Here is a 24,801-nt window from a genome sequence, read left to right on the forward strand (position 1 = left end):
CAAAGATGCATTATAAAATTTTTCTCTACCTGTTAAAATCATATTTTATTTTTATAAAGTTTATACAGTGACCCTGGGAACTCTCCAGGACTTTTAAGCCAGAGTTCTAGCACTTGCATTGCCCCTTGCTGTTTTCTCTTTGTTAACCAGTGCTTCCCTCAGTCTTTGAAATCTCCCTCAGGCTCTTTGAAATTTGTCAGAGACACCATTCAGGTGTCCAACACAGCCTTGAGTGTATTCTGTTACCTTGATAACCTCTGTTCAGCTTCTCATAACATCATTGTATTACCTGAAAAGGGCTGCCAACCATCATCTCTCACTGCTGGCCAAAGCAGACCACTTCATTTTGAATACAGATAGCACACGGAGTGAGCTTATCTGTCTAAAGAGCAAACTCAGCAGATGTAATACTTGCAATATAATTGGGAAGGGAGCTCTAATCCTCAGTATTGTGGGACATGAAAGGAAGTCTGAGTTAAACATTCAGCAATATGTCAGAAAACAAATGGTATTCTCATCACCCAGGGGTTTTATCAGCATTTCAGCTGATCTTTCTGTGGCTTGTTTAAACAGTTGGGCCAGATTGTTCTGCTGGACATGCATATCAGTATAGATATTAAATAATTTATTAAAAGCTTTTGCTAAAGACAGAATACAGGTTATGAGAAATACCTCCTCTATTCCTGTCTTTCTCAACTATGGGTGTTATACAGGACTTTTTATATTTTATTTTGTATGTAAATGAGCATATCATATCTGCAACCCAAGCTATATCATAGGTGAAGTATCCACATGATAATTTTGTTAATCTCAGGTAGCTCTTGATAGTCATCTTTTCCATTACACAAACCTGGTAACAGAGAAAGAATATCACCTTCAACAGAAGACCAGTAAATGAGGAATTTATAGTTAAAAGCCTTTAGAGATTGTTTCATAGCCTTACTTCCAGTATTGAGAGATTCTTGAGAGGAACTTGAACAAAACCTTTAGTCTGTTTAAAAGGCATTCTGAAATTCTTCCTTACTAGAATAGTGTCTGTTGGGTTGTGGCTGTTTTCTTTAAAGAGATGAGCAGCTATTAGGTGCTATAAAAGTGTTTATTGCAAAGGCAAGTCAGTCTCAAAAGGCAAAGAGTCACAAGCATTAAAGTCCACGCTAAAGTTTTTGGCAAAGAGTCCTAAATAGAAGGAAAGTCCCAATTAGAAGCAGAAGCTGCTCTCGTCGAGGTCCCGGCAGGGCTGATGATGCTGCAGAAGCTCCTGTCTTCTCTGGGCAATGATGATGGCAGTGAGGAGAGAAGAAAAGTGAGAGAGCAAGGAAAAGAACGCAAGCCAATCTCTCCCCAGTGCATAGATTCTTATACACAAATTACCCAACAAGCTAAAAACACTAACTCAAACCACTACTTCTTAACCTATTAGGATTCTAGTTTCTTAACACACCAGGTTATGTATAAACCATGCACATGGTCTATCTTGTTGTATCTAAAAATGTAAGCAATATTCTTACTGTAGTTTTATTATGTCTAAAACTATGTTCCTGGAACCTCTATGGCAACACCAGTATCTAGGACTATGTTTTTCAGTCTTCACTAGAACTTGCCCTTCTACACTGGTATCTAAGACCTTCACTCTCTAAAGCCCTTCCAACTTACTCTTACTTACTTGCTTGCTTGCTTGCTTATTCTAAAACTTAAACTTACACCTCTGCTTTATGTATGAGTGGCTTAATATACTTCAATCCATCAAAACGTTTTAATTCAGTCCCTGCACTCTGATTTCTCTCTGAAGAATTCAGACAGACCTTTGATATACAGACTCCAACAAGTGTCAAAAGAAGAATGATTTATGTGAGAAATAGAGTTTGGAAACTATGCTGACAGAACAATGAGGAGCCTTCTCTATGTAGGCAGCATAATCTACATTGAAGATGGGCTTTTTTCTCAAAAAAAAAAAAAAAAAAAAGGGATCAAAACTGGACAGCCTGTATGACTACCTGAGTTGTAATGCTCTGGGTATTTTGCAGGGAAAAAAAAAAAGAAGAGTGAGCATGAGATGTCATCACAATTTGATCAGAATGCTTACCAGAGGAGCAATTCCAGTATTAAAGGAATTTATCCCCTATTTTCTCATTCATTTTATTGTAAGTGACTACAGTAGGTGGATTCTAGAGAATGCTTCAGTAATATTTTTTTTTTTTCCTAGAAATAAGAGGACATGCATCTTAAAAGTAATATTTATAGCTAGGGCATTTCTGGGTTTGTATACCAAGTCATGTACAAGTAGATGATCCATCTTTAATCATTAAGCCAAAGTACTAGAGAATGCTTTGTCTCCAGTCAAGTCTAATTCAGACATTCTTTTTATGTTAGAATTGATGTCTAGAAGCTACTAAAAATATTTTTTTCAAAAATATCCAATATTTTTGAACATCTAAAGCTTGATTTATCTCTGTTGAAACAGCTTGATTTATCTCTGTTGTTTAGTGAAACACTGTAGTAAAAAATATCAGACAAAATTTTTTTAGTACTATAATTAAATATTTTTTCTTTGAAATGCTGATCTTTCCACTAAAAATTTGAACATTTCTTTGGAATATAACCTAAGAAAAAATCTTGTCTTGTTCCTAATATGATCACTTGCTCAGATTTTACTGGAGATTGAAACTGTATGGTACCATGTGTGTTTCTCCTCAGTAATTTTAAATTATACACATTGGGACTCCTACTATATGTTTGGGATTGATTGGTATGAGATAGCTGGCTATGCAAAAGCTAACTCAGCAGAAAATTATTTTCTATGTAACTAGCCCTATGCAGAAATGAAAGGATTTCCTTGAGTTGGTCTGGTCAGCATGTCCATGGGTACAATTTACTCTGGGCTGAGAATCTTTCTTCAGGGGTATTATGTGCATGTAGACTGCTTTGCCTAAAATTTCATCTGTGCTCACAGGCTACTTTTTTCCCAACCTTCATATCAAAATCCAACATAGTTTCGTCAGCTAGTCCCTGTCCTGGCTATGACGATTCTAATACTTCATTTTTAACAAATAACTCAATTTTAATGTAATTTCCCTTTTGGAAGCTAAGCCTAAAATTGGTGGCTATTTTAGGTTTGTTGCTCCTGCAAGACATTAAATCCAAATTTATTTTCATTATTTTACAGAGTAGCTCTTTGACAGAAGTATTCAGCATCAAAATCAACTCAAGGTTACTAAACAGTGGTTCTTTTAGAGGTTGAGTAGGTCTTCTTTTTGGGGGTCAGACTAGCCAGAAATACAGCTCATGATCTTTCAGCTCAATTCTGGCTTCATTCTCTGAGCAGAATTTAAAATTTAGCAAGGGCTCAGCCTTAGCTCCATAGCCAGTTCTATTAGTTCCACAGAGAAAGGTTACAAGAGCACTGTCATGAGAACAGTTTTTGCATTCAGCTTGGATGAAGATTAAGAAACAGCAGCAATTCAAATTGACCTGAATTTCACCTAACTGCTCCCAAAGAAATTTGCTTTGGAAATTCAGAAAATACCTGACTTGGATATCAAGATCAATCCATCATGAAAGATTTCAGGAAAATGGAATTGGAATTTACCCCTTAATAGCCCTGGAGAACTTACACATTACCTTACAGAGAATTCATAGGCAAAGAATTAATTCCTCAAATCTTTATATAAATGAACATATATTTGCTTCCTATATTTTAAGAAAGCTCTTCTTATCTCCCTCTCTAATAGTTTGAGGAGGTTAAGACATTAAAGAGGCAAAATGTGTGGGCAGCAATGGATGGACTTACATGTCAAACTTCGGTACAATAAAATTACATTTCCACTGAAACAGCTTTGACAAGAGCTGATGAAATGTGACCCATGCTTGTGAAATTAGTCTCTGTAAAATATGTAAAAGTTGGTTATTATTGAATATATTGCATTGGAAGATCATTGCCAGCAGGTCAAGGGATGTGATCCTCTCTCTCTATTCAGCCCTGGTGAGCCACGTCTGGAGTTCTGTGTCCAGTTCTGGGCTCCTCAGCACAAGAGAGACATGGAGCTCCTGGAGCAGGTCCAGTGGAGGGCTGTTAAGTTGGTCAAAGGTCTGGAGCATCACTCTAACAAGGAAGAAAGGCTGAGGGAGCTGGGCCTGTTCAGTCTTGAGAAGACTTAGAGGACCTCCTCAGTGTCTGTAAGAATCTGGAGGGAGGGTGCCAAGAGGATGGATCCAGGCTCTTCTCAGTCATGTCAAACAATAGGACACAAGGCAACAGGCAGAAACTGAGCCACGAGAAGTTCCACTTGAATATGAGCAACTTGGTCCCTGAAATGTGTCCCTGCCCATGGCAGGGGGCTTGCAAGTAGATGATCTTTAATGTCCCTTCCAACCCAAGCCATTCTGTGACTCTGATTCTATAAGGAAGAACTATTTTACTGTGCAAGTGAACACTGAACAGATTGCCCAGAGAGGCTGTGGGGTCTCCTTACTAGAGATACTCAAGAAACATCTAGCTGCAGTCCTGTGCCATGTGTTCCCTGATTGAGCAGGGAGGTTGGACCAGATAAGCCCACCAGTGCTCCCTTCCAGACTTACCAGTTTTGTGATATACCTCCTCCAAATGTATGCCTTTACTATAATATTTTACTGTACTTTATATGTTTATGTATGTATACATTATTTTAGAATGCTAGTGTAATCATAAAAGGTGATTATATTTTTGGAATTGCTGTTCAGAAATGCTTTTTTATTACCTCTAAGATTATGTAATCTGTCTTCTGACCTCTAGTGTCTAGATCTGCAGACACCCTTCACATTTCACTTGTATATAGTTCATTCATCAGGGTTTCTTCAACAGTTTCTGGAAGAATCATGTAGCTCCCCACCCTCAGTCTGCTTGGGAAGTATTGTGTATACATGCTGATCAACACAATTGTATTTTCTTCTCTTGTGGTTTTTACCATTGCCTAAAACTTCACCAGTGCTAAACAACTTGTTTTCTCAGCCTTTAAATCAGAATGCAGCATTTCTTTAGAAAGTATGTAGCAGAAAAGATCCTGGGATCTTCTGATGGGATGGGACTTCTTGTTGTCAAACAGCTGACCAATGCTAAACTACCATGCAGACCATTAAAAAAACCCAAAGTGTTTTGCTCCCAGGGGAGCCAAATGGACCTGTAAGAAATCACTGCTGCATAGTTAAGTGGGCTGCCTTTTTTTTTGGATTTAACTTAAAACCCTTGTGAACTACTGTTTTTCCACTACTGTCTCTCAGAGTGCAAAATGAACAGTACTGATCTATACCTATACAATCAGAAGAAAATAACAATAGAATTTAAAAAAGAATATGACCACAAATAACACTGAGAATTACTCTTAAGCCATGTAAAACAATGTTGTGCAAAGCACACTAACAAGCACGCCCTAGCCATAACTGGATAGTCAGCAGGTGGAAGTTCTCAACTCACTCTTCCACAGCAGTGTGCTGGTTCTCTTTCCATAACTGGGAGAGCAATGCATGGGAGATTTTGCCCTGGCCCTGCCATTGTTTGTCATGATTAGAATACAGCCAGGGACCATCTGTTGAACAGTTACTTGCAGGGCAACATGCGGTATAACATTCAAATCAAGTCTAAATAAATAACTGCAATTTTAAATTTCTTAGTTACTTTTATTAATTCCATCAGACTTTCAAATTGGCTGAAAACCTTTCTAATTATCTTGATTTCAGAGACGTTATCTACTTTGCATAAGGATTTTAATCAGAATATTAATATCTGCTTTTAAGCCAACACCTTATTTTCTTTGGAAGGATGTCTTTCTGATATAACAGGAGTAAAGATTGATCCACAAAGAGAGCCTTTTTATTTCCTGTTTAAACTGTCAGTGAACAAACACGCTCCAGACTTTGAATGGCTTTAAATTATTTTTACAGCAAATGCAACTCCTGTGATTACAGCACCATTGCCACCCATAACACTTAAGTGTTAAAGTACTTCCTTTATTGAACTACTGTAAATGGACTTATATTTGTACAGTAAATGCCAGTAAATCCTGTTAGCATGGCATCGTCTCCACCTTAAGATTAGCACCCAACTGCTAAAGCAGTTCCGTTCTGGAACTAAGAACCTAAGAACTTCTGGCTTTAAATCCACAGTAGGAGACATTTCCTAGAGAGCAGCACGGGGTGAGCTTTGCTTATTGGAGAATAATGCGACAGCCCGTCCCGAGCTGTTCCCAAGGGGCGCAGCAGGCTCTCCTCAGTGCATTAAGTGGAAAAGGTGGGAGGACACGCTCAGGACAGAACATCTCGGCTATGCCGGAGGAGTACAGGAACGCTGCCGAGGAACGCTGTAGTGCAGGGCGAGTGGGACGCACACCATCCATGAGGCTGGAGAAGACCTCTGAGTCCATCGAGCCCAGCCTGCGACCGAACGCCACCTCGCCAACCACATCACGGTACAAGTGTTTCCTTAAACACCTCCAGGACGGTGACTCCATCGCTCCCCGGGCAGCCCACTCCAATGCCTCATCCCCCTTTCTCTGGAGAAATTCCTACTAACGTCCGGCCCGCAGCTCCCCTGGCGCAGCTCCAGGCTATCCTCCTCTCGCCCTGGCTTCGGACTCCGTCCTCCTGAATGAAGCGAGCTGCGTTCGTGGGCGCGGGGCCGGGCCGCGGGGGCTGGCAGGGACACGGGCAGGGAGAGCGGCAGGAACAAGGGCAGGATAGGGAGAGGGACAGAGACACGGCAGGGGTCAGGAGCGGAGCCGCCGGCGGAAGTGGCGGCCCTGCCCCCCGCGCACGTCACGGCGCGGCGCAGGCGCGTGGCGGGGCTGCCGTGGCTCCCTCTCCCCTCAGCCGCCTCCCTCCCTCCTTCCCTCCCTCCCTGCTTCCCTCCCTCCGTCCCTCCCGCCGGGCCGGGCTCCTCCCTGCACCACCTTTGGCCGAGTCGCGGGAGTGCGCAGACGGCGGCAGCGGCTTCATCCGCGCCGAGCATCAGTCGGGAAGGCGCGTCCTCCTCCCCTGCCTCCTCTTCTCGCTGCCCCCGCGGCCATGGAGCTGCCCGAGAGCCAGTGCAAGAAAGTCAAGCTGAGCAACAGGGTGCCGAGCTGGGTGAGCGGGCGGGCGGTGCGGCGGTGGGCAGGTGGGCGAGGAGCGGCGGGACGCCGTGCCGATGTGGCAGCGGGCGGCAGCGGGACCGGCGCGGGGGCTCCGGGAGGATGCGGGGCGGGAGCGCGGCGGGGCGAGCCCCGCACGGAGCGGCAGCGGCAGCGGCGGGGCCCCGAGCGCAGCGGGGCCGGGGGGCCAGGGCAGGAAGCCCCTCCGCAGAGGACCCGGTGTCGGTAGGGCTCATCCCTGCCTCTTCCGCCGTCAGCCCTCGGCTTCCAGCTTTTTGGAAGAAGGAAGATTTAAGAATGCGATGTACAATGTAGCCATTCATAAACCTGGGTTGGCCAAAGACTGGGGTTCTTTGTATAGCGGGTGTTATGTGGAAAACTGTCGAGACAGGGCTTAAAAAAATCTAACCAAAGCCTTCATTCTTGTTCATAAAGATGGGGGAAGATCGGTTTACAGCAAAGACCAAAATGCAACTATTTAGAAGAGACACTGCAGGCCTTTGAGAACATTTGATACCTCTGATGATGCAAGGCAAGCGAAAAGAAATGAAAAAGAAAGTATGATTTCTTTCAATCAGTGCTGAGTTGAAACAGGCAAGACGTAAGATCCAGAAAACATTTGGTATGAATGTAAGAGAATGTAGATCAGTCTTTGAAGTCTTGCCGGGAGTAGTGCAGGCCACAGCTTTCCTGAAAAAAGCAGCCGTTGCCTGAAAAATGGGGAAGTTGCTGTCATACTGTTCGGTAGATGTTGTGCCTGTCCAAGCCTCTTCCACTATGTACAAGCTCAAACTCGTCTACATAAGAGAGTAATCGGCAATTTACATTCTTTCAATTTCCACTAGGGAAAAGCTAAATCAGATGTTTACAAGATAGTGAAATAGGCGATGTCTGTGTGGGGTTAACAAAGTGTATGCTAAAGTTACTTTGTATAATTTTCTTAGTCATAAGCAAAGCCCAGAAAGATTTGTCCAAACCAGGGAAATTCCTCAAGAGACATTAAGTGTTTGCTGAGTTCAGTTGAGGTTGGCAGCCCCCTCTGTGCTACGTGGCAAGCAGAGGAAGTCTTCCGCTTCTCTCTTTTCCTTCAGAAGACCTCAACTGAATTGCTCTTTATAAACCAATAAGCTTCACTAGGAACAAAAGTGCTGCTGGTTCACGTGCTCCGAAGGCAAATGTTCTGGCACTTCTGGCTCTGCATCTGTTCAGCTGATAGCAAAGTCAAAGCAACTTACCCTGATGGAATTGGCAGCCCCTTGTGAGCACAGCAAACAGTTACTCCCCATTTACAGAGCACAGCATAGCCACAGACTCTGCCATTAAGTGTGGAAAACATGGCTTGATAGGGAGATGTGTGCAACACTTTCTTTAGAGCGGCTTGGATTCCTAACACAACTGAGCTGTTGAGTCAGTTTGCAGATGACTCCAAATGAGAACTTATTCCAGTTCTTTTTTCTGAGAGCATATTCAGTAGGGTAATACTGCCTTCATTTTTTATTCTTCCCCTCTAATGCCATCAGTGATTCCCCTCCAGCACTGGTCAATGAGCTGTCTCTGCCTTTGGTCATGGTCATGCAGCAGGTGGCAAGCAAAGACACACTCCTTAATAATATTCGTAGCACTGAATATCTTGTATCCACAGTACTGGAGAAGATTCTGGGTGATTTCTGCTGCTGTGATCTTTCAAGTTGTCCCAGTTCTAGAGCACCTGCCAAAGGGGCGCTAGTCTGTGTCAGTGACAGGAGAGTGTGCTCGGGTGGTGCTTTATGTAGAAGTGTTGAAGTGCCTTTTTGTACTGGTATCACTGTGGCACACTGCTTTCTGGTGGGCTGTTGTAAGGATCCAAGTAAGAATTCTTGACGTAGATGGGAGAAAATGTAATGCTCTAGGCTATGGCAGAGTATGGATTAGGGAATTGTTAAGTTTTTGAAAGATATTACTGCTCGATACTCTTAGATATCATTTCTGGGCTTGCCCTTCCTTCCCAAGCACAGTTGTCCAAATCACAGCACAGATTTTCAAAGCAGAATTTGAGAAAGTAACTAATGGAAGGTATTACTGATAGATAGTTTAATTCTGAAATCTCATGTAGGCATAACCTTTGTGGTAGCTGAATTTTTGTGTTGGAACCATATCTGTTTTCCTTGCTTGTGTTTGTATGTAGGCAAAAAAAAAAAAAAAAAAAGAAAAAAGGGCACTGTTCTATGTGCTCGAGTTGCTGTTTGGCTGAGTTGCTGTTGTGAGCAGAACACTTTGCTGGGAAAAGAAGAAAACTACCATTTGGTTATCAGTGCTGAATACTAAATGTCATAAAAATGTGTTGTTGTCTGGGAATCCCTGGTTTATAAGAGGCACCTGGTGAGCAACTTAACTAATGACCTAAAGAACTATTATGGCTGGGAAATGAGAAAGACATTGGAAGTAAGTCTGCAATTCAGAGGGGAGGCTGCTTGTGTTGCTTTTGCTAGTTTATGGGAGTTCTTAGCTTGGGGAACCAACACTACCATCTTAGAGCAGAAGGATATGAAAACAGTCACAGTTTCTTCAGTGTACATGGTTTATATGGTAATTCTGTCTGTTTTCTGATACTTCCAGCCTCAAGCTGTCCCAAGTTGGTGCTGCACCTTGGGGAGTCTCAGCTTGCCATAGAAAGATTTACTTCATTCCCCAGAGGTCTTGCTTTGTGAAAACATAAAATTTGATACTGATCACAAAAGTACAGTATTTCATTGTTGCTTGGAAGTAATGAAGAATAAGTTCAGTTTATGCCAATGTATATGCTATCTGACTGTTAACCATAAAACAATTAAGCAATAATCTCTTATTTTGGCTGTCTTTTGATCTTGGCATCATGACTTGGGTTTACTTTCTGTTATCTGGATTCCTATCTGTGTTCTTGCATCAAAGGTGTTTGGCACTGGTAGTCTGATTTGGCTTTGGCAATAAAAAAAATTATAGATGTAACTGGGCAAAACATCAAGAAAAAAAAGAAAAAAAAAAAGAAAAAAAGAAGTGTAATCTCAGGAAGTTGTACATAGAGAAGTTAACAGAGTTAGTAGTTCCTTTTGGCCCCCATTATCTTTCTTTTATTCCTATGGTTCCAAGGTGTCTGTAGTGATTCATTTCCTTGGTCAACTACCTGCAAAGCTAAAATTTACCTTCATGCCAGAAAAAGTAAACAGTGGGGTTATCTTTCCTTCGTTATAATTGCAGCTCCCCAGTGGACATCTATGAAAGGATTTCTTTAGTACCCTTTTTTTTTACTTCAATACAAAGATGTTTGCTTGTTAGAGCAATTTTGATTTTGTGTGAGAAAGGAACCAGCATAGTAGGAGAGAAGAAGGAATATGTCAGCATTCTCAGCTGGCATTTCTGCTATAATGGAACACAGTTAACTGTAGCACTATTTCTGTTTAACATGGTGAAGTAGGAGGGAAAATAGTGTTTGTCTACATAATGCAGAAGCAGTGTGTTACAGGGTGGAAGACATTTTTGTGGGGACGTCAGAGTGATAATGTCCAATGTCTGTTATAAAAGCAGATAAATGATTAATGATTAATGCACTCTTTTCATTAGCTGCTTTGCATAAATGTGGTGTGTCCTTCCAGCAGCGACTACTATAGTGAATGTAATTAGGCTTAGAATTTTAAAATAGCTTTTTCAAAGAGTTCTTACTCATTTAATTGAGTTTTTCTATTCCATGTTTTCTTATGTTTCATTTCTTTTAGCATTGTTAATATGGATCTCCAAGGTGAGAGAGGCTTTCATATAGTGAAAAAGGAAACGACTGTTCTTTATGTCTGGTATCATTTTGATTGGTCATTTAATTTCCTCAGCTGATAGTCATTAAATTTTATGTACCAGAATTTGAAGACTGACTAAATAATTTAAGAGCACAAGCAATATGTGCCAGTGAGTATTTTTTTCTGCCACATCAATATTTGTAGTAAGTGTGTATGTCAGGGATAGTAATTAGAAAAGTGGGTTGTGGAAGATACAACGTTCAGCTTGTAAAGCTATTTATGCTCAGTGAAGTTGGCAAATCATATGGAAGCAAATTATTTAATAGGAATGTGGACATAATTAGGGAACTACTTTTTTTTTTTTTTTTTTTTTTTCGGCCACAGAGAATGACTTGCTAAATTATTAACTTTTTAGAGCACCTCTATGAAATTGGTTTTCTGTTGGAAGATAAGGGGGATTTGGGTACTGCTTTGCCCAGGATTAGTACTGAGCTGCCTTGTTGTGTGCCTGTACACAGATACAAAAGGTGGGGGCAGCTGGTAACTGGTAGGTGTGTTTTTGAGTGCATGCAGACTCTTTGGGCTCTAACCTTTAGTCTTAGGTGCCTGCTTCTGAAGGACAGGTAGATTATTGTCCCTCTGCTCAGCTTGCTGGCTGCTCCATTGCACATATGTGCCATGTCCTCTAGCAAGGCTTTCTCCTTTCTGTGATTTCTCATCTCTCCTAAATAGGTATTAATACTTTCTTTTTTTTTTTTTTTTTTCTTCTCCATAAAAGTTGTCTCTTTCATAATTTTAAGAAACCCTCCAGCCTGCTTCCTCAGGATTTCATGTGTTTTGTAAACCTAGCATAATACCCTGATTACTTTCCTTGCTGCTTTCCTAGTTCTGGAAACGAGAGGAAGCTGATGTAAGTTATGAAATGTGGACTGGAAGAGGTTTCCTTGAATGAGACATTTGATCTCCAATGTACAAGTTTGATAATGGATTTGTTGCCAGGGTTCAGAAGCAAAGCATGTGTGGGTTTATGTCTTAATGTAAGAGAGCTTGCTGAGCCAGTGGCATGGGATTTGTGCTTTGAGACTGTTGTTATCCTGTGCCTGGTACAATACAGTACAACTGCAATTAAGGAGAGAGAGTGTAGCTGTTACTGTGTTCATTTGAATGGCTGTGTACATTCATTATGCACTATATGTCTTTTAATTAAAGCACTTCAATTATTTTTGTTGGTTTTAATTCCACAATTTATGCATTTGCTCACTGAGATCTCAAATTTTATGTTGTCCATAATTGTTCCTACTATAACAAGAAAGATTTTGATTTTTTTACTTTTGGTTTTAGTCAGCTGCATTGCAATGACTTTGTGCACAAAACAGCTTTGTTTTAAAAGATAAATTATTTGAAGGTAACATGATCAGCTAGGGTAACTTCATTTTGTATGGGGTATAACTTGCTTGCAGATTGTGGTTTATTCCAGGCTGATTTTCAGTGTTCATCTAATTTTATTTGCTGGACTGTCACCACTGAATTACAGACTGTATTTAAATTTATAGTCTTACCTTGAGCTTCAGTTTAACTATGAGCCCAGCTGTGTATTGAAGTGAGGACATACAATCACACAACTTCATGATTTCCAGATAAGTTATAGATAAACTTTTGAATAGAAGAATGATGCAGCAGCAGTCCTTGAAGCCACAAGCAGATACCATATTTTTGGTCTCTAAACTATGAACAACTCTTTGCTAGTACTCCATAGAGGAATTTAGTCCCTACTTTCTTTTATATTAAATATACTGCATGTTTTATTTTTCCAGCTGGTACTGATACAGTGATGAAAGAGAATATAGTGCAGTATGTTTGCAAGCAAGGGAAGCCAAAGCAGCATTACAAATACCACTAATTCTGCTCATCCCCTACCCCCCTCCCCTCTTTTTTTCAAGTTTTTTTTGTTTGATTGTTCATGTGTGGTCTGACAATCTAAGGTCTTGATCTTTCACAAACAAGGTTCATATTGCCAGATACCCTTAAATTCTGAGATTATGCCAAGGCTGATCTTCCTGTGGGTTCTCTCACTTTAGGTTGTAAACTGTTTGGCAGCAGGATCATCTTACTGAATATATTTGTAGAGCAAGTTATTATGATTAATAGTTTTAAGAAACTCAGTAGCCAGCTATATTTTAATTAAAATTATGTGAAAAAAACCCCATCTTTTAAAACAAAATCTTTAAAAAGTTCTTTGAAATAAATCTTACTTTAAGCATTTGAAATCGATGATAACTAAGTCTTGTCTGGAGACTGATGATACCATATGTAAAGGCATTGTTTAACCAAAATTTGGAAGAGAAATGCATGGTTTGTAATTAAAAGACTTCTTAGGAGTTAAAAATGAGCCAAAGAGCCAGTGCCACCTGATTTGGGAGGCATGATTTGCCCTTAGTGAAGCCAAGTTGGCTGTCACAAATCACCTCCTTTTCTTCTGTGTGTCTTAGCATAGTTTCCTGGAGTTTTGCACCATGATCTTGATGGACAGAGAAGTGGGTTTGTAGTTGCCCCGGTCTTCCTTACTTCCCTTTTTAAAAATGGGCTTATGTTCCTCCTTTTCCAACATCACCAGACTGCTGTGACTTCTCAAGTATGATGGATCGTGGCTTAGCCACATCCACCAGGGGCTCAGGGGCTGCAGATGTGTCTCATCAGGTCCCATGGACCTGATGTGCACCTTCAGACTCTGTAGATGGCTTCAAACCTGGTCTTTTATTTTGGGTAATGATTCTTCATTCTCCCAGTCCCTCCATTTGCCTTTCATGATCTGGGTCGTGTGACTGGAGCACTTGTCAGTGAAGATTGAGGCAAAAAAAGTTGTTGACTGCCTCAGCCTTCTCCATGTCTCAGGTAACCATGTCTCCCTTTTCCATCTAGAGAGAAGCTGCATTTTTCCTAGTCTTCCACCCTCTGTAGGATTCATTTTTGTGTTTGAGTTTGTCTGGGAGTTCCTTGTTCATCCATGTGGGTTTCCTGGCTGTTTTTGCCTGACTTCTCTTTGTTGGGTTGCATCACTCCTAAGCTTGGAGGAGATGGTCCTTGAATATTAACCAGTTTTCTTGGGCTCCTGTTCAATTCAGGTCTTTATCCCACGGCACTCAATCAAGCCGATCTCTAAATTCACTTGAGTAGAAGTCAAGTCAAGCAGCTCTAGCAGTTCATTTGTCTTTTTTATAGTCGATTTTTCTTAAGCAAGTTTTATTTGAAAGTAGTAGCTGATTAAACTGTCAGTCCCAAGTTTCACTAAGTAGCACAAGGCGTGTGGTTGTCTATGGCTGACCGTTCTAATTTCCTGTGCCTCCTTTGATCCATGCTGGAGCTGGTGGAATGGGTATTGGTTTTACTTCCATTTTTCTGTCTCCAAGTCTTTCTTTGTGCCTGTGGATGGATTTATTTGCTTTGCCAAGCAAACCCTTTGTCAAATACTTAATCGACTTCTTCCTTTACAGGGAATGCAAAGGGCAACCAATGTTACCTACCAAGCTCATCATGTCAGCAGGAATAAGAGAGGCCAAGTGGTAGGAACAAGAAGTGGTTTTCGTGGATGCACAGTCTGGTTAACAGGTACAGCCATGGATTTCTGAGGATGCTTTTGTTTTAGCTACTCCTTTGAAAAGCTACTTAGCTGTAGCTCTTTTTTGCATGCAAAATGGAATGTTTGTGAAATCTAAGACCTTGATGCAATTTTATTGCTATTTTTAGGTAGCCTAGCAGGAAATTGCTTTGGGACAAATAGTAACTTGAGAATGTATTTTGTTCAGTGCTCTGGGAGCTTTGTTTTTTTTGGTGCTATCTGCTACTTATTTCTGGCTTTCTTTGTGTGTATTGCTTTCTCTCTTTGTTTTAACCAATTATGTCTCTTTGTACTGTCCATTTTATCTTTTCTGTAAAAGCCTCTTCTCTGTGGATTGTTTTTGTCTCCTTGACATTTCAGTAACATTTCAACATAAACCTGTGCCATTGGCAGCAGTTGCCTGTTTAGGCAATGCATATTGGCAGTTATTTTTGAAATCAGCTCAGTGTGGTGTGGTGGTTTTTTTGGGATTTTTTTTTTTTTTTTTTTTTTTTTTTGTTAAATAGAGGAGGCAAATACATTCTGGAAGGCATTTTTAGTTTCGTAATAGTGAGGGAATTTTTTTTATTCTGTCTGTCAAAGTTTTTGGAAGCTTTAAAATATTTCCTGTAAAGTTCTTTTTATTTCAGTTAAAACTGGAATTTAAAAAAAAGCAAAATATGTAATTTAATTGGTTTGTAAACCATTTAGAACACTGTTGTATTGCAACATAAAAGATACTCACAGAGTATTACAAACTTACTACATTTGCATTAAGTAAAACTGATTTCCACTAGTGTTAGTAAATGTGTGTGAAATGTAAAGCAGTCATTGATAACAAACTGCTGAGAGCTGTTCCAAGCAGATTTGATGCAGTGGCTTGCTGTCATGTATTTCTTTGGTGAAAGAATGGAGCCCTTTCTCTCCCTGTTTCCATCACACAGCTCCAGCCTCTCTCTCAATACGAGAATGTTCTGGTGAGCTGCCTTTCTGTTTCTCCTGGTAATTCATTAATCTAATTTTGAATAAGGTCATGATACAAATGTTTTCTCAGTTATCTACATGGCAGCATTTTCCAGTCAATGCTCTTTTTAAACAAATGTAATCTTAATGACCGATTTCCTTTCTTTTCAGGAAGGAGGGTGGTGATGTTAAGATATCAAGAATGTGTGTGGGAAGCTAGATTATTGAAGATGTTTGAGCAGTAATGTGAAAGGGTGAAAAGGACTGTAGGCATTGAAGTAAACAATATTAACCATTCTAGAACTGTGCAAATATGAGTTTCAAAATTCTGATAGGTATAAAAGAATAAAAGCTGAAATATTGGTGCACTTCAAGATTCTCTTACATTGTCAGCACTCATGGAATGGGAGTATATGGAAAGTCTTTCAGGGATTGCTTTTCATTTTTCAAGGTAACCTTTATTTGAGAGCTCTCTTTTAATGAATGTTGAGTCAGAGGGTCCTAGTAAAGAAAACTGAGGAATTTAGTAAAAATGTGAAAAAACATTGCTTTCATGTGTAAAATAATATGCAAAATAATTTTCAGAGTTCAGGTTATTTTAAAGACTTGTCAGCTTGAAGAATGTTTTTAAATTCATTAATGTATAACCTTAACTTTGTAATTCATTACATGTTGGAGATCAAATGATGTGTGAAAAGACAGTGTTTGAGTGAATAATAATCTAGATGTGAGAACAAAAATGGCAAGTCAAAGACTGCATCACTGTGAAGTGAATTATGAAGTTGCTGAAATCTTCTTTTGGACTTCTGTGCCTATTTTCTGTGATGGGGGTGTACTTAATTGCTGCCAAAAGAAGACTGTTCTGTTTCCTGCCTTGTGTTCCTTCTCTTGCCTTGCACACACTGTACCTCTTGCCCAGCTCAACACTGAACTGATTCAGCTTGGGAAGTCATCAGCAAACTTACCACAGCCTCCCCCCCCCACTCACAAAAGGGAGAAAAGGGGTAAAAACTGCCTGAGTGTGGGGGGGTGAGATTAAGACTGAGCTGGCTAATGGGCACCAGAGGAAGCAATGCAATGACTCCTTTAAAAAGGTCACACCCCAAGCTGTCAAGGATTCCTTTGCACTTTGTGTTTTTTAGGACACGCCTCTTAACATGGTTGCTTATTTTTTGCCATAAATGTCTTGGAAGTAACACCAAGCTGCTGTTTTGTGTGTTGTTTTTTTTTTTTTTCCTACATTCTCTGAAAGTTAGAATAAATATTAATCACCACTAATAAAAACATTTATCTTCACTCAGTAGTACTACTTCTTTTATACTACCATTACTCTTTTTTTTTTCCCCCCTCACTCAAAGGGTAATGCAAACTTATGAAGATCTGAGTTTGTGTTCCATTTACAAATTGACTTTATGGTATAAGCAGAAGCATGTGCTCCAGATAAATTGAAATCTAGTCTGGAAAAATTATTTAAATACATTTCCAAATGAAAGTAAACAGTGGACTTTTTAGGACCAGCATAGGTTTGTTGCCAAAGATTCTAAATTATACCAGAGTTTGATAGTACCATTTTTTTCTTGTTGCTAGCACATTCAGTTAGTGGAGCATTGTTGCTTTGTGTGAGTCTTGAGTGAGTCAGTAAGCAGCAGCAGAGCTCGAGGCCAAACTCTTACCTGCTTCAAATTGCACACTTAACTTTTGCCTTACTCTCTCTTTACCTATTGTCTGTGTAAAAGCCACTTGTCTTATATTCAAAGTAAGCTTGTCCAGAAGGCATTGCTGCTGATGCCTGTCACTTTGGGATTTTCATAACACGCATGTACTACAACTTGCCTTAGCTTGTTCCTATGCTTACATATTTATATTATTTTTGGATAATTTAGGGCTATCTGGTGCTGGGAAGACTACAGTGAGTATGGCACTGGAGGAGTACTTAGTATGCCATGGTATTCCATGCTACACACTGGATGGTGACAATATTCGCCAAGGCCTTAATAAGAATCTGGGTTTCACACCAGAAGACAGAGAGGAAAATGTGCGTCGTATTGCTGAAGTTGCTAAATTGTTTGCAGATGCTGGTTTGGTGTGCATTACTAGTTTCATCTCTCCTTATGCTCAGGTAAGTGGGAAAAACATCTAGATGAAATGCAGGGAAAATTCAAAATATCATTCAGAATTCTAGTTACAGAAATCCATTTCTGAACTTAGCCAGAATCAAATACTTACTTGAATTTTTTTTTTTTTTGGTGACGTTTGTGCTTTATGGAGATGATTACTCAAAACAAAAATATTAATTTTAAATATAAAATGTTTACATTACTTCTATAATTGGAACTATCCATCTGTCCATTAGATTTTATTAGAAATTTAGATTTTATTAAATTAGATTTTATTAGAATTATTACTCTAATATTACAAACAAGTTCAAATTATTTTTCAAGAAAGACTTTTAAGATTGCAATATCTTGTTTGATCCATGTAGATTCCAGTAGTTTATAAATATGAAGACTAGATGTACACTTAACCTGAAGACTTAGGTAAATTACTTTTAAGAGCAATTTTCCCATTAGTGAATGAATGTTGAGAGCTTTGTTTTTACCAAGTGACTTAAGGGAAAAGTGTTTTAATTGCTTGTAGGTGCTATTTACTTTATTTCATGTATATTCAACATGACATTATATAATACTAAAAATTAATGTACATCCACGTTCACATTGTTGTGTGAGGACTGTTTTTATCTGTGCATGAGAACCTGGACGGCAGAGACAAAAAGGATGTGTGAACACCCAAGTATCTTGAAGAATGACCCAGGGACTTTAAGCTTAGATGTTTCATGGAGTGAGAATGTGTTATTTCATTGGTTAGAGAGATGAAACACTTCTTCTGATAATAATTTGGGGAACTCAAACCCTACAGCATAACAGAAGTTTTTAGATACGAGAAAAAATAACTAATAAAATAATCAGTATTTAGTAAGAGAAGATTTTGATGGAATTTGGAGGGTGTTTTTTGTCTTCAATGAAAGTCACCAATATTGTTCCAATTGCTTGGCAAGCCATAAAAATAATATGATAAAATAAAATAATGCAAATAATACAATATTTTGCATTTATGAATACACAAGTCTTGTCAAATTAAGGAATGTAGGAAAAACTGGTGCTGGGAAGAGAAGGGTGGTTATATCAAGAGCAGCAGGTAACACCTCCTCCTGGTTATACTCAGATAGGCAGATGTAATTCCTCAGACATATATGTATAGGTGTAGAAAACCCTGCATTCTGTTGGCTGGGTTTAGTTGTGGGTTTTTCTTACAAATCAGGTTTAATTTAAAATGTCTCGCATCCTTCTGTCAGCTTTTACCATGTGCTGTACTGTAGCCAATGTAATGTAGCTTGCAGGGAATCAGTTAGTCAAATCATATTTCTTTTTTCAGACTTTGAAAGCTGTTTACATTGTGCTGTCAGCTTCTTTAAAATGAACTTCAAAGGCAAAACACACTAAAAATATGTGGGGATAACCTTTTAGAATTTTTCTTCTGTTTTCTTTCAGGATCGTAATAATGCCAGACGGATTCATGAAGGGGCAAGTTTGCCTTTTTTTGAAGTATTTGTGGATGCTCCATTGCATGTCTGTGAGCAGAGAGATGTTAAAGGACTCTATAAGAAAGCCAGAGCTGGAGAAATTAAAGGTGAACCTTGATATATTCACATCTTTTCTGCATAAGTGAAACATTGGTGTAATTTGACTCTATGTGAATGGATATGCTCAAGTGTGAGTGTATCACCATTAAATGGAGCATGGATTCAGGACAGGACTGAGAAGAAAATTGGAATTGATTTCTAACTCATGAAACTGACTAGTAAAGTGTGTAGGACAGCAAAAGGGTAAAAGTGGCTAACCACACACAGAAAAGGCCTTGAGCACATTAAAAGTTGCAATATAAATCACGTAATGGTTGAGGATTAGTCTTGTCTCCTTTGTGTGTCCATTGTCCAGTTAAAAAGGGCCTGATTCTTTCTAAATTATTTAAAGATTTGCATTAATAAAACTTATTAGTTTCTTCCAAAAAATAAAACATGGCCATTGTCTACCTGTAGACCATTAAGAACACTTCTGAAGATCTAACTTTTACTTTTTAATCTGTGTTCTATTCTAGTGCCCATGAACATTATTTCCTATTTGCAGCCTCAGGTCAAGATTTAAGAATAACCTGCAACAGAAAAAGCTTAGCAGTGCAATCATTCATTACAAATATTGTTTCAAGTGCTGCTTTGCTCTGTGTATCATCATCTTTGCAGAGGCTGATGATAGATAGCTCTATCATCAGATAGCAAAGCAGTTTTTTTTAAAGTAACCACTTTTGGGGGTGGAGTTTGCAGATGCTGTATAAATTAATGTTAATCAGAATTGATACAACATTCAAGAAATCTATGACATTCTGTGTGAGTGGCTGCTTGATACTTCTAATACTACAGAATATTTCATGCAAACACCGGGAATAAAGAAAGCTGAACTAAGATTTATTCAAAATCAAAGCAAGATGTCTTGAGCTGACACAATACAAAGATAAAGTTCTGTACAGAATCCTTATTTGTGCCTATTTTGTGGATATCCCTAATATTTTGTTAATTTTGCAAGCCCCATAATGGAATTGTGTTCCTGAAGAAGTGGTAGTGAAGTAAACAGTGCCTGAGCAAGATACAAGTGGGTGTAGCAGTAGCTGTCTCTTATGGCCTATCCGATATATGAAGGATAAAAATGAAACAAACTTGCCAGTTCACAAGGAATGTCAGCAACTGTTATTTTCCTTTTCTCTGGAAATGTTAATGAGATCCTTTCTTTGCCTTCTGTTCAGGTCCTCCTGTAATCAGATTATTTTAAAGTATGCAGGTTTTGGAAAAGGTACCAGCCTTTCTTTATCACATGGAGTACTGCAGTAATTGATATTTTTCTTAGATGAGGAACTGGGCTGCTAGTTTTGAGGGTATTTAAATCCAAAGCGAAAAACTGGAGTTCTAATGTTTGCATTAGCACTTGCGGAGGATGCAGATTTTGAGTTGCTGAAGGCCAGCTGATATTCCTGGCGCAGATCTGACTTCTACTCTTTGCCTTTGGGCTTGATTTTTCCTCCTTGTTTATGCATTGGTGGTTAGAATCTCCACGATTTCAAAGCAGATTGCAAGCTAAGTAGGTCAGAACAAGTGTCACTGGTAGCTTGTACAGTCTGTGACAGCTATTATAATAAACAAAGTCGTCTGTCTTATATTAGCAGCTATCTTGAGATGAGTATATTAGCTGAACTAATGTAAAAGGTGTTGAAATTCCTTGCTTTGGAGTACTGCTTGGTGGCATGACTGTAAATTTACATATATATTGGATATTTGTAATATTTTTTAATCTTTTAATTTTTTAAAGGCAACAATCAGCTGATAATGAAGGAAAGTGGATGCATGACTAACTGGGTTGATGTGCACAATTCTTCTGCCAGTGGTCTTTTCTTTTATCACAGTAAAAATCAAATAGTTTAACCAGCAAAACAGTGCAATGTATGTACTGCAGAATGCTGAAGTTTGATGCTGTCAGATACTATGATTACCAAAGAGTCTGATAAAGAAAAAACCTGCTGATTTCCTTAGGAATTCCTGTAGTAAGGAAGATAAAACTCCATGTTCTTGCCTGTTGTGTTCATTTATATATAGAAAACTGTCTGTGAACAGCATTAAAATGAAGTCATCATTTGGAATAAGTCACCTAATATTTTTGTTTTCTGTTCTGTAGGTTTTACTGGGATTGACTCTGAGTATGAAAAGCCAGAAGCTCCAGAGCTTGTGCTGAAAACTGATTCCTGTGATGTGAATGACTGTATACAGCAAGTTGTGGAACTTCTTCAAGAGAGGGTGAGCAGAAATAGAGACATATCTTAGAAACATTTTTTCCAAGTATTTGTACTCACAATTTCCAAGTATTTGTAACCTGTAAGTGCTGGGAAAAACAAAGACAGTTTTTGAGACATAAAGGCTTATGCATCTTTCAATTCAAACTTTTAAAGTTGTCCTCTTGTGTGTTTCATTTTTGAACCTAAACATTGCACAGCATTGATCAAAGACAAGTTGGACAAGTGGAAAATTAATTTATATCAATAACTGGAAGGGAGAGGAGGCTATCTCAGTTGTTACAGAACCAACAGTGAATGCTGACTTAAAAATGCTAGCAACCAATTTTAAAGAGTCTGAATTTTTCCATTGTCTCTATAGTGTGCAAATTATCAAATACTGCAGATGTGAAGAGACAGGGGTACACTTACACAGTGATTTGATCTCACTTAAATAGGGGCTGCTGTGCTTGTGTCTGCTTTCCCTTGTTTCCACTGTCTTTCTTGTAAATGTGGTCCTGCAATTGTGTAATGACCAGCTCAGAAAGCTGATCTTCTTGACATGGCTGAGTTGAGTTCATGGTTCATAGCTTCTGAAAAGGTAGATCTCTTTCCTTGTTCATGCCTGCAATCTACACCATCTCTTTTGAAGTCTCCAGGCCTTTTCATGTTGCCTGATAAGTGGATTTGGCTCATTACCCAATCTAAAAAAACTCACCCCCAACAAACCCCACATGGAAAGCAAAATCGACAAAGAACCCCCCTTAAACCCAACACTAAAAGTGAAGGCAGTGAAGAGATGGCTTTATCCTCTTGAAACCATACCCCCAGAATTTGCTAATCCTTGTGTAGAAGAAATGTATTTCCTTATGTTCTTATCTAGTCAGTGGGTAGTGGATGACATTCCAGACAACTATTTTTATTGCAGACAATAACTTGTTTTTTTTATGTGAGTTGGATGTTGTGGAAATTTAGGGTATAGAGAATAGTTTGAGTAAAGCTCCACCAAGTATTGAGGTTGATACAAGAAAAAAGCATCATCATATAGCCAGCACGAGTTAATTTTAACCCTCTGTGTAAGTACAGCTCTGGAGAGATTTAGCCTCTTGTACTGAAATTTTCAAGAAAACTCCTCATGGATGACTGCTTGCTCAGGGTTGCTGAGGAGATAAGACAGGGCAGAAAACCGTAAGGGAATTCTAGATTTTTGCCCAAATCCCCATCTGAATTTTTCTTTTTTGGAGGAAAATAGTAAAGCTGTGTAGGAAACTTACCTATGAGAGGTGGCAGTTCCTGACTGTGGGGGCCCTGTGCCTCCTGCTCAGATAAATTCATAGTTTTATAAACCTATGTCACATGTGCCAAGATAATGATCCTGAAGGCTTGCACTGGTACAGTGCTGACTGCTGGCTCCTAGCCCAGTCAGCTTTAAGGCACATCTAGCACTTTTTACTTTCCTTTGAAGATAACAGTATAATGAATGGCAAGATATCTTAGTGATTGTTTAGTTGAATGAGAGACAATGAAATCAAGGCAAGGCTAAATGGGCACATCTTGTTTTTAGACCATGTTAATGCAGTGCTATCTTGAGAATACAATTTCTGTAGATTTCCTGTAGGTTGAACAAGAGGGCTTATAAGAAGGCTGAAGAAGGACTTTTTATAAGGGCATTTAGAGAGAGGACAAGGCTTTAAACTGACAGAAGGTAGTTTAGGTTAGATATCAGGAAGAAATCCATTACTGTGAGCTGGTGAGGCGCTGAAACTGCCAGAGAAACTCTGGATGCCCTATCCCTGGAGGTGTTGAAGGCCAGGTTGGATGGGGTTTTGAGCTACTTGGTCTAGTGGAAGGTGCCCTGCCCATGGCAGGGTGGTTGGAACTAGATGATCCTTAAGGTCCCTGCCAACCCCAACCATTCTTGCTCCTATTATTCTATGAAATAAATTGTTTGGCATTATAAAAATATTTGTCAATATTAAGAGAACGTGTGCCTATGCTGCACAGAAGATTACCTGCATTCTCTACTGTAAATAACAGGAGCATAGCCAGGAATGGAGAGAAGCAACTTTTCAATTTTGTATGGCACTTTTAATACCTTGTCAGGACACCTTGTCCAGATTTGTGCCCTTCTCTTTCACCCAGAAGAAAACAGATATTTATGTGCTTCTGTGAGCTGAGCAGGTCACCAAGAGAGGTTAGAGTATGTCAGTGCACAAGGAGAGGCTGAGGGGAAGTGGGTTTGTTCAGCCTGGAGAAAAGAAAGCTAAAGGAGTTCTTGTTGCAGTTTCTGTCATCCAAGTGGGAGAGCATAGGGAAGACTGATGAAGATTTGTCTTAGAGGTGTACAAGGGTAGGATGAGGGGCCCGACACATGAGATGAATTATGGGAGAATAAAATTAGACTTAGGGGCAAAAAACTTTTTCCATTAAAGATGGTCAATTATTAGAACAATATGCTTTGAGTGTTTGGGATGTTCTGTCCATGTGCTTGTCCACATTACATGCTTGATTGGCCAAGGTCCTGAGCAGCCTGCTATAGTGGGACTAGTTTTGAGCAGGAGGCTGGACTGGATGATCTCCAGAGGTAATCAGCATCAGTAACGAACCCACCACCCCAGTGTGAGGAGGCACATTTTCATAATGCATCTAGTTTATTTTTTATTATTTTTCCATTTTTAATATGAATGCATTGAGAAATAATAAATATTGGGGAATATTCTGTAACTTGTCCTTTGGTAGAATTAAGCATTCTGTAAAATTAATGTCTTGGAATGGTCACTAGATGGCTTGCTAGCCTAGCATTTTCCTGATTCCTAAAATTCCTGCAATTTAAAGATGCATGGATTCTTTTTGTTGCTGGTTGTCTTGTTTTGTTGTTGCTTTTTTAAATATAAGTTGATTAACACGTGTGCAAGAGAATCTAAATTTACTAATCCTACAAGTTCTCTAAATGTCAGACTTAGTTGCTGGAACTGTCTTCAAGTTATTTACATTTGTATCAAGAACTAGATTGTTGATAGAAACTGCATTGTGAAACCTTTGTTTTTCCTGTTAGTGGGACACTATAACCAGGATGATACTTGAAGTGATCTTTTTAATAGGCAAGTTTATTTTAAGCTATTGATGGTTTGTAAAATTAGGACATCCTAGCCTGGTAATGAGCCAGGGTCCAGAGGGAAATCTGTGAAGCAGCATCATGTGCACTCCATCATTATAGTGTTGCTTACAGGAGGCAGTACCTTCATTTGATTCTGGGCTTGTTGTCGAGACAGGAGTCTGCTGCAACTCTCCTGGGCTGTAATGCTGCTGCTCAGGCAGAGAAAACAAAAGGCTGATTTTGCCTAACTTAAAATGTAATAAAATCTGCTTCCAAAACGATGTCTGATGTGTAATGGACCAAGCTTTGCCTTATAAAATACCATTTCTAAGTGCTAGTTTAATTTGTCTTCTTTTGATGTATCTTTGAGGATTTGAATTATGCAACAGCCAGCGAGACTAATCACATCTTGTTACTCCCATCGTTATTTTCTCT

At 39.3% G+C, this 24,801-nt stretch overlaps 1 protein-coding gene across 1 annotated transcript in view; it reads left to right on the plus strand.

The window, feature by feature from the left end:
- The first annotated feature begins 6,606 nt into the window (after positions 1–6,606).
- The window catches only part of PAPSS1 (3'-phosphoadenosine 5'-phosphosulfate synthase 1), a 37,908-nt gene continuing 19,713 nt past the window's right edge, over positions 6,607–24,801 (plus strand). Inside the window, exons 1-5 of the mRNA XM_079306761.1 lie at positions 6,607–7,092; positions 14,332–14,446; positions 17,282–17,517; positions 18,947–19,085; positions 21,176–21,294. Of these exons, the coding sequence (XP_079162887.1) occupies positions 7,033–7,092; positions 14,332–14,446; positions 17,282–17,517; positions 18,947–19,085; positions 21,176–21,294 (669 nt within the window). The 5' untranslated portion in view covers positions 6,607–7,032. The remainder of the gene's footprint in view (positions 7,093–14,331; positions 14,447–17,281; positions 17,518–18,946; positions 19,086–21,175; positions 21,295–24,801) is intronic.

This window comes from Erithacus rubecula, assembly GCF_903797595.1.
Source record: "Erithacus rubecula genome assembly, chromosome: 5".
NCBI lineage: Eukaryota > Metazoa > Chordata > Aves > Passeriformes > Muscicapidae > Erithacus > Erithacus rubecula.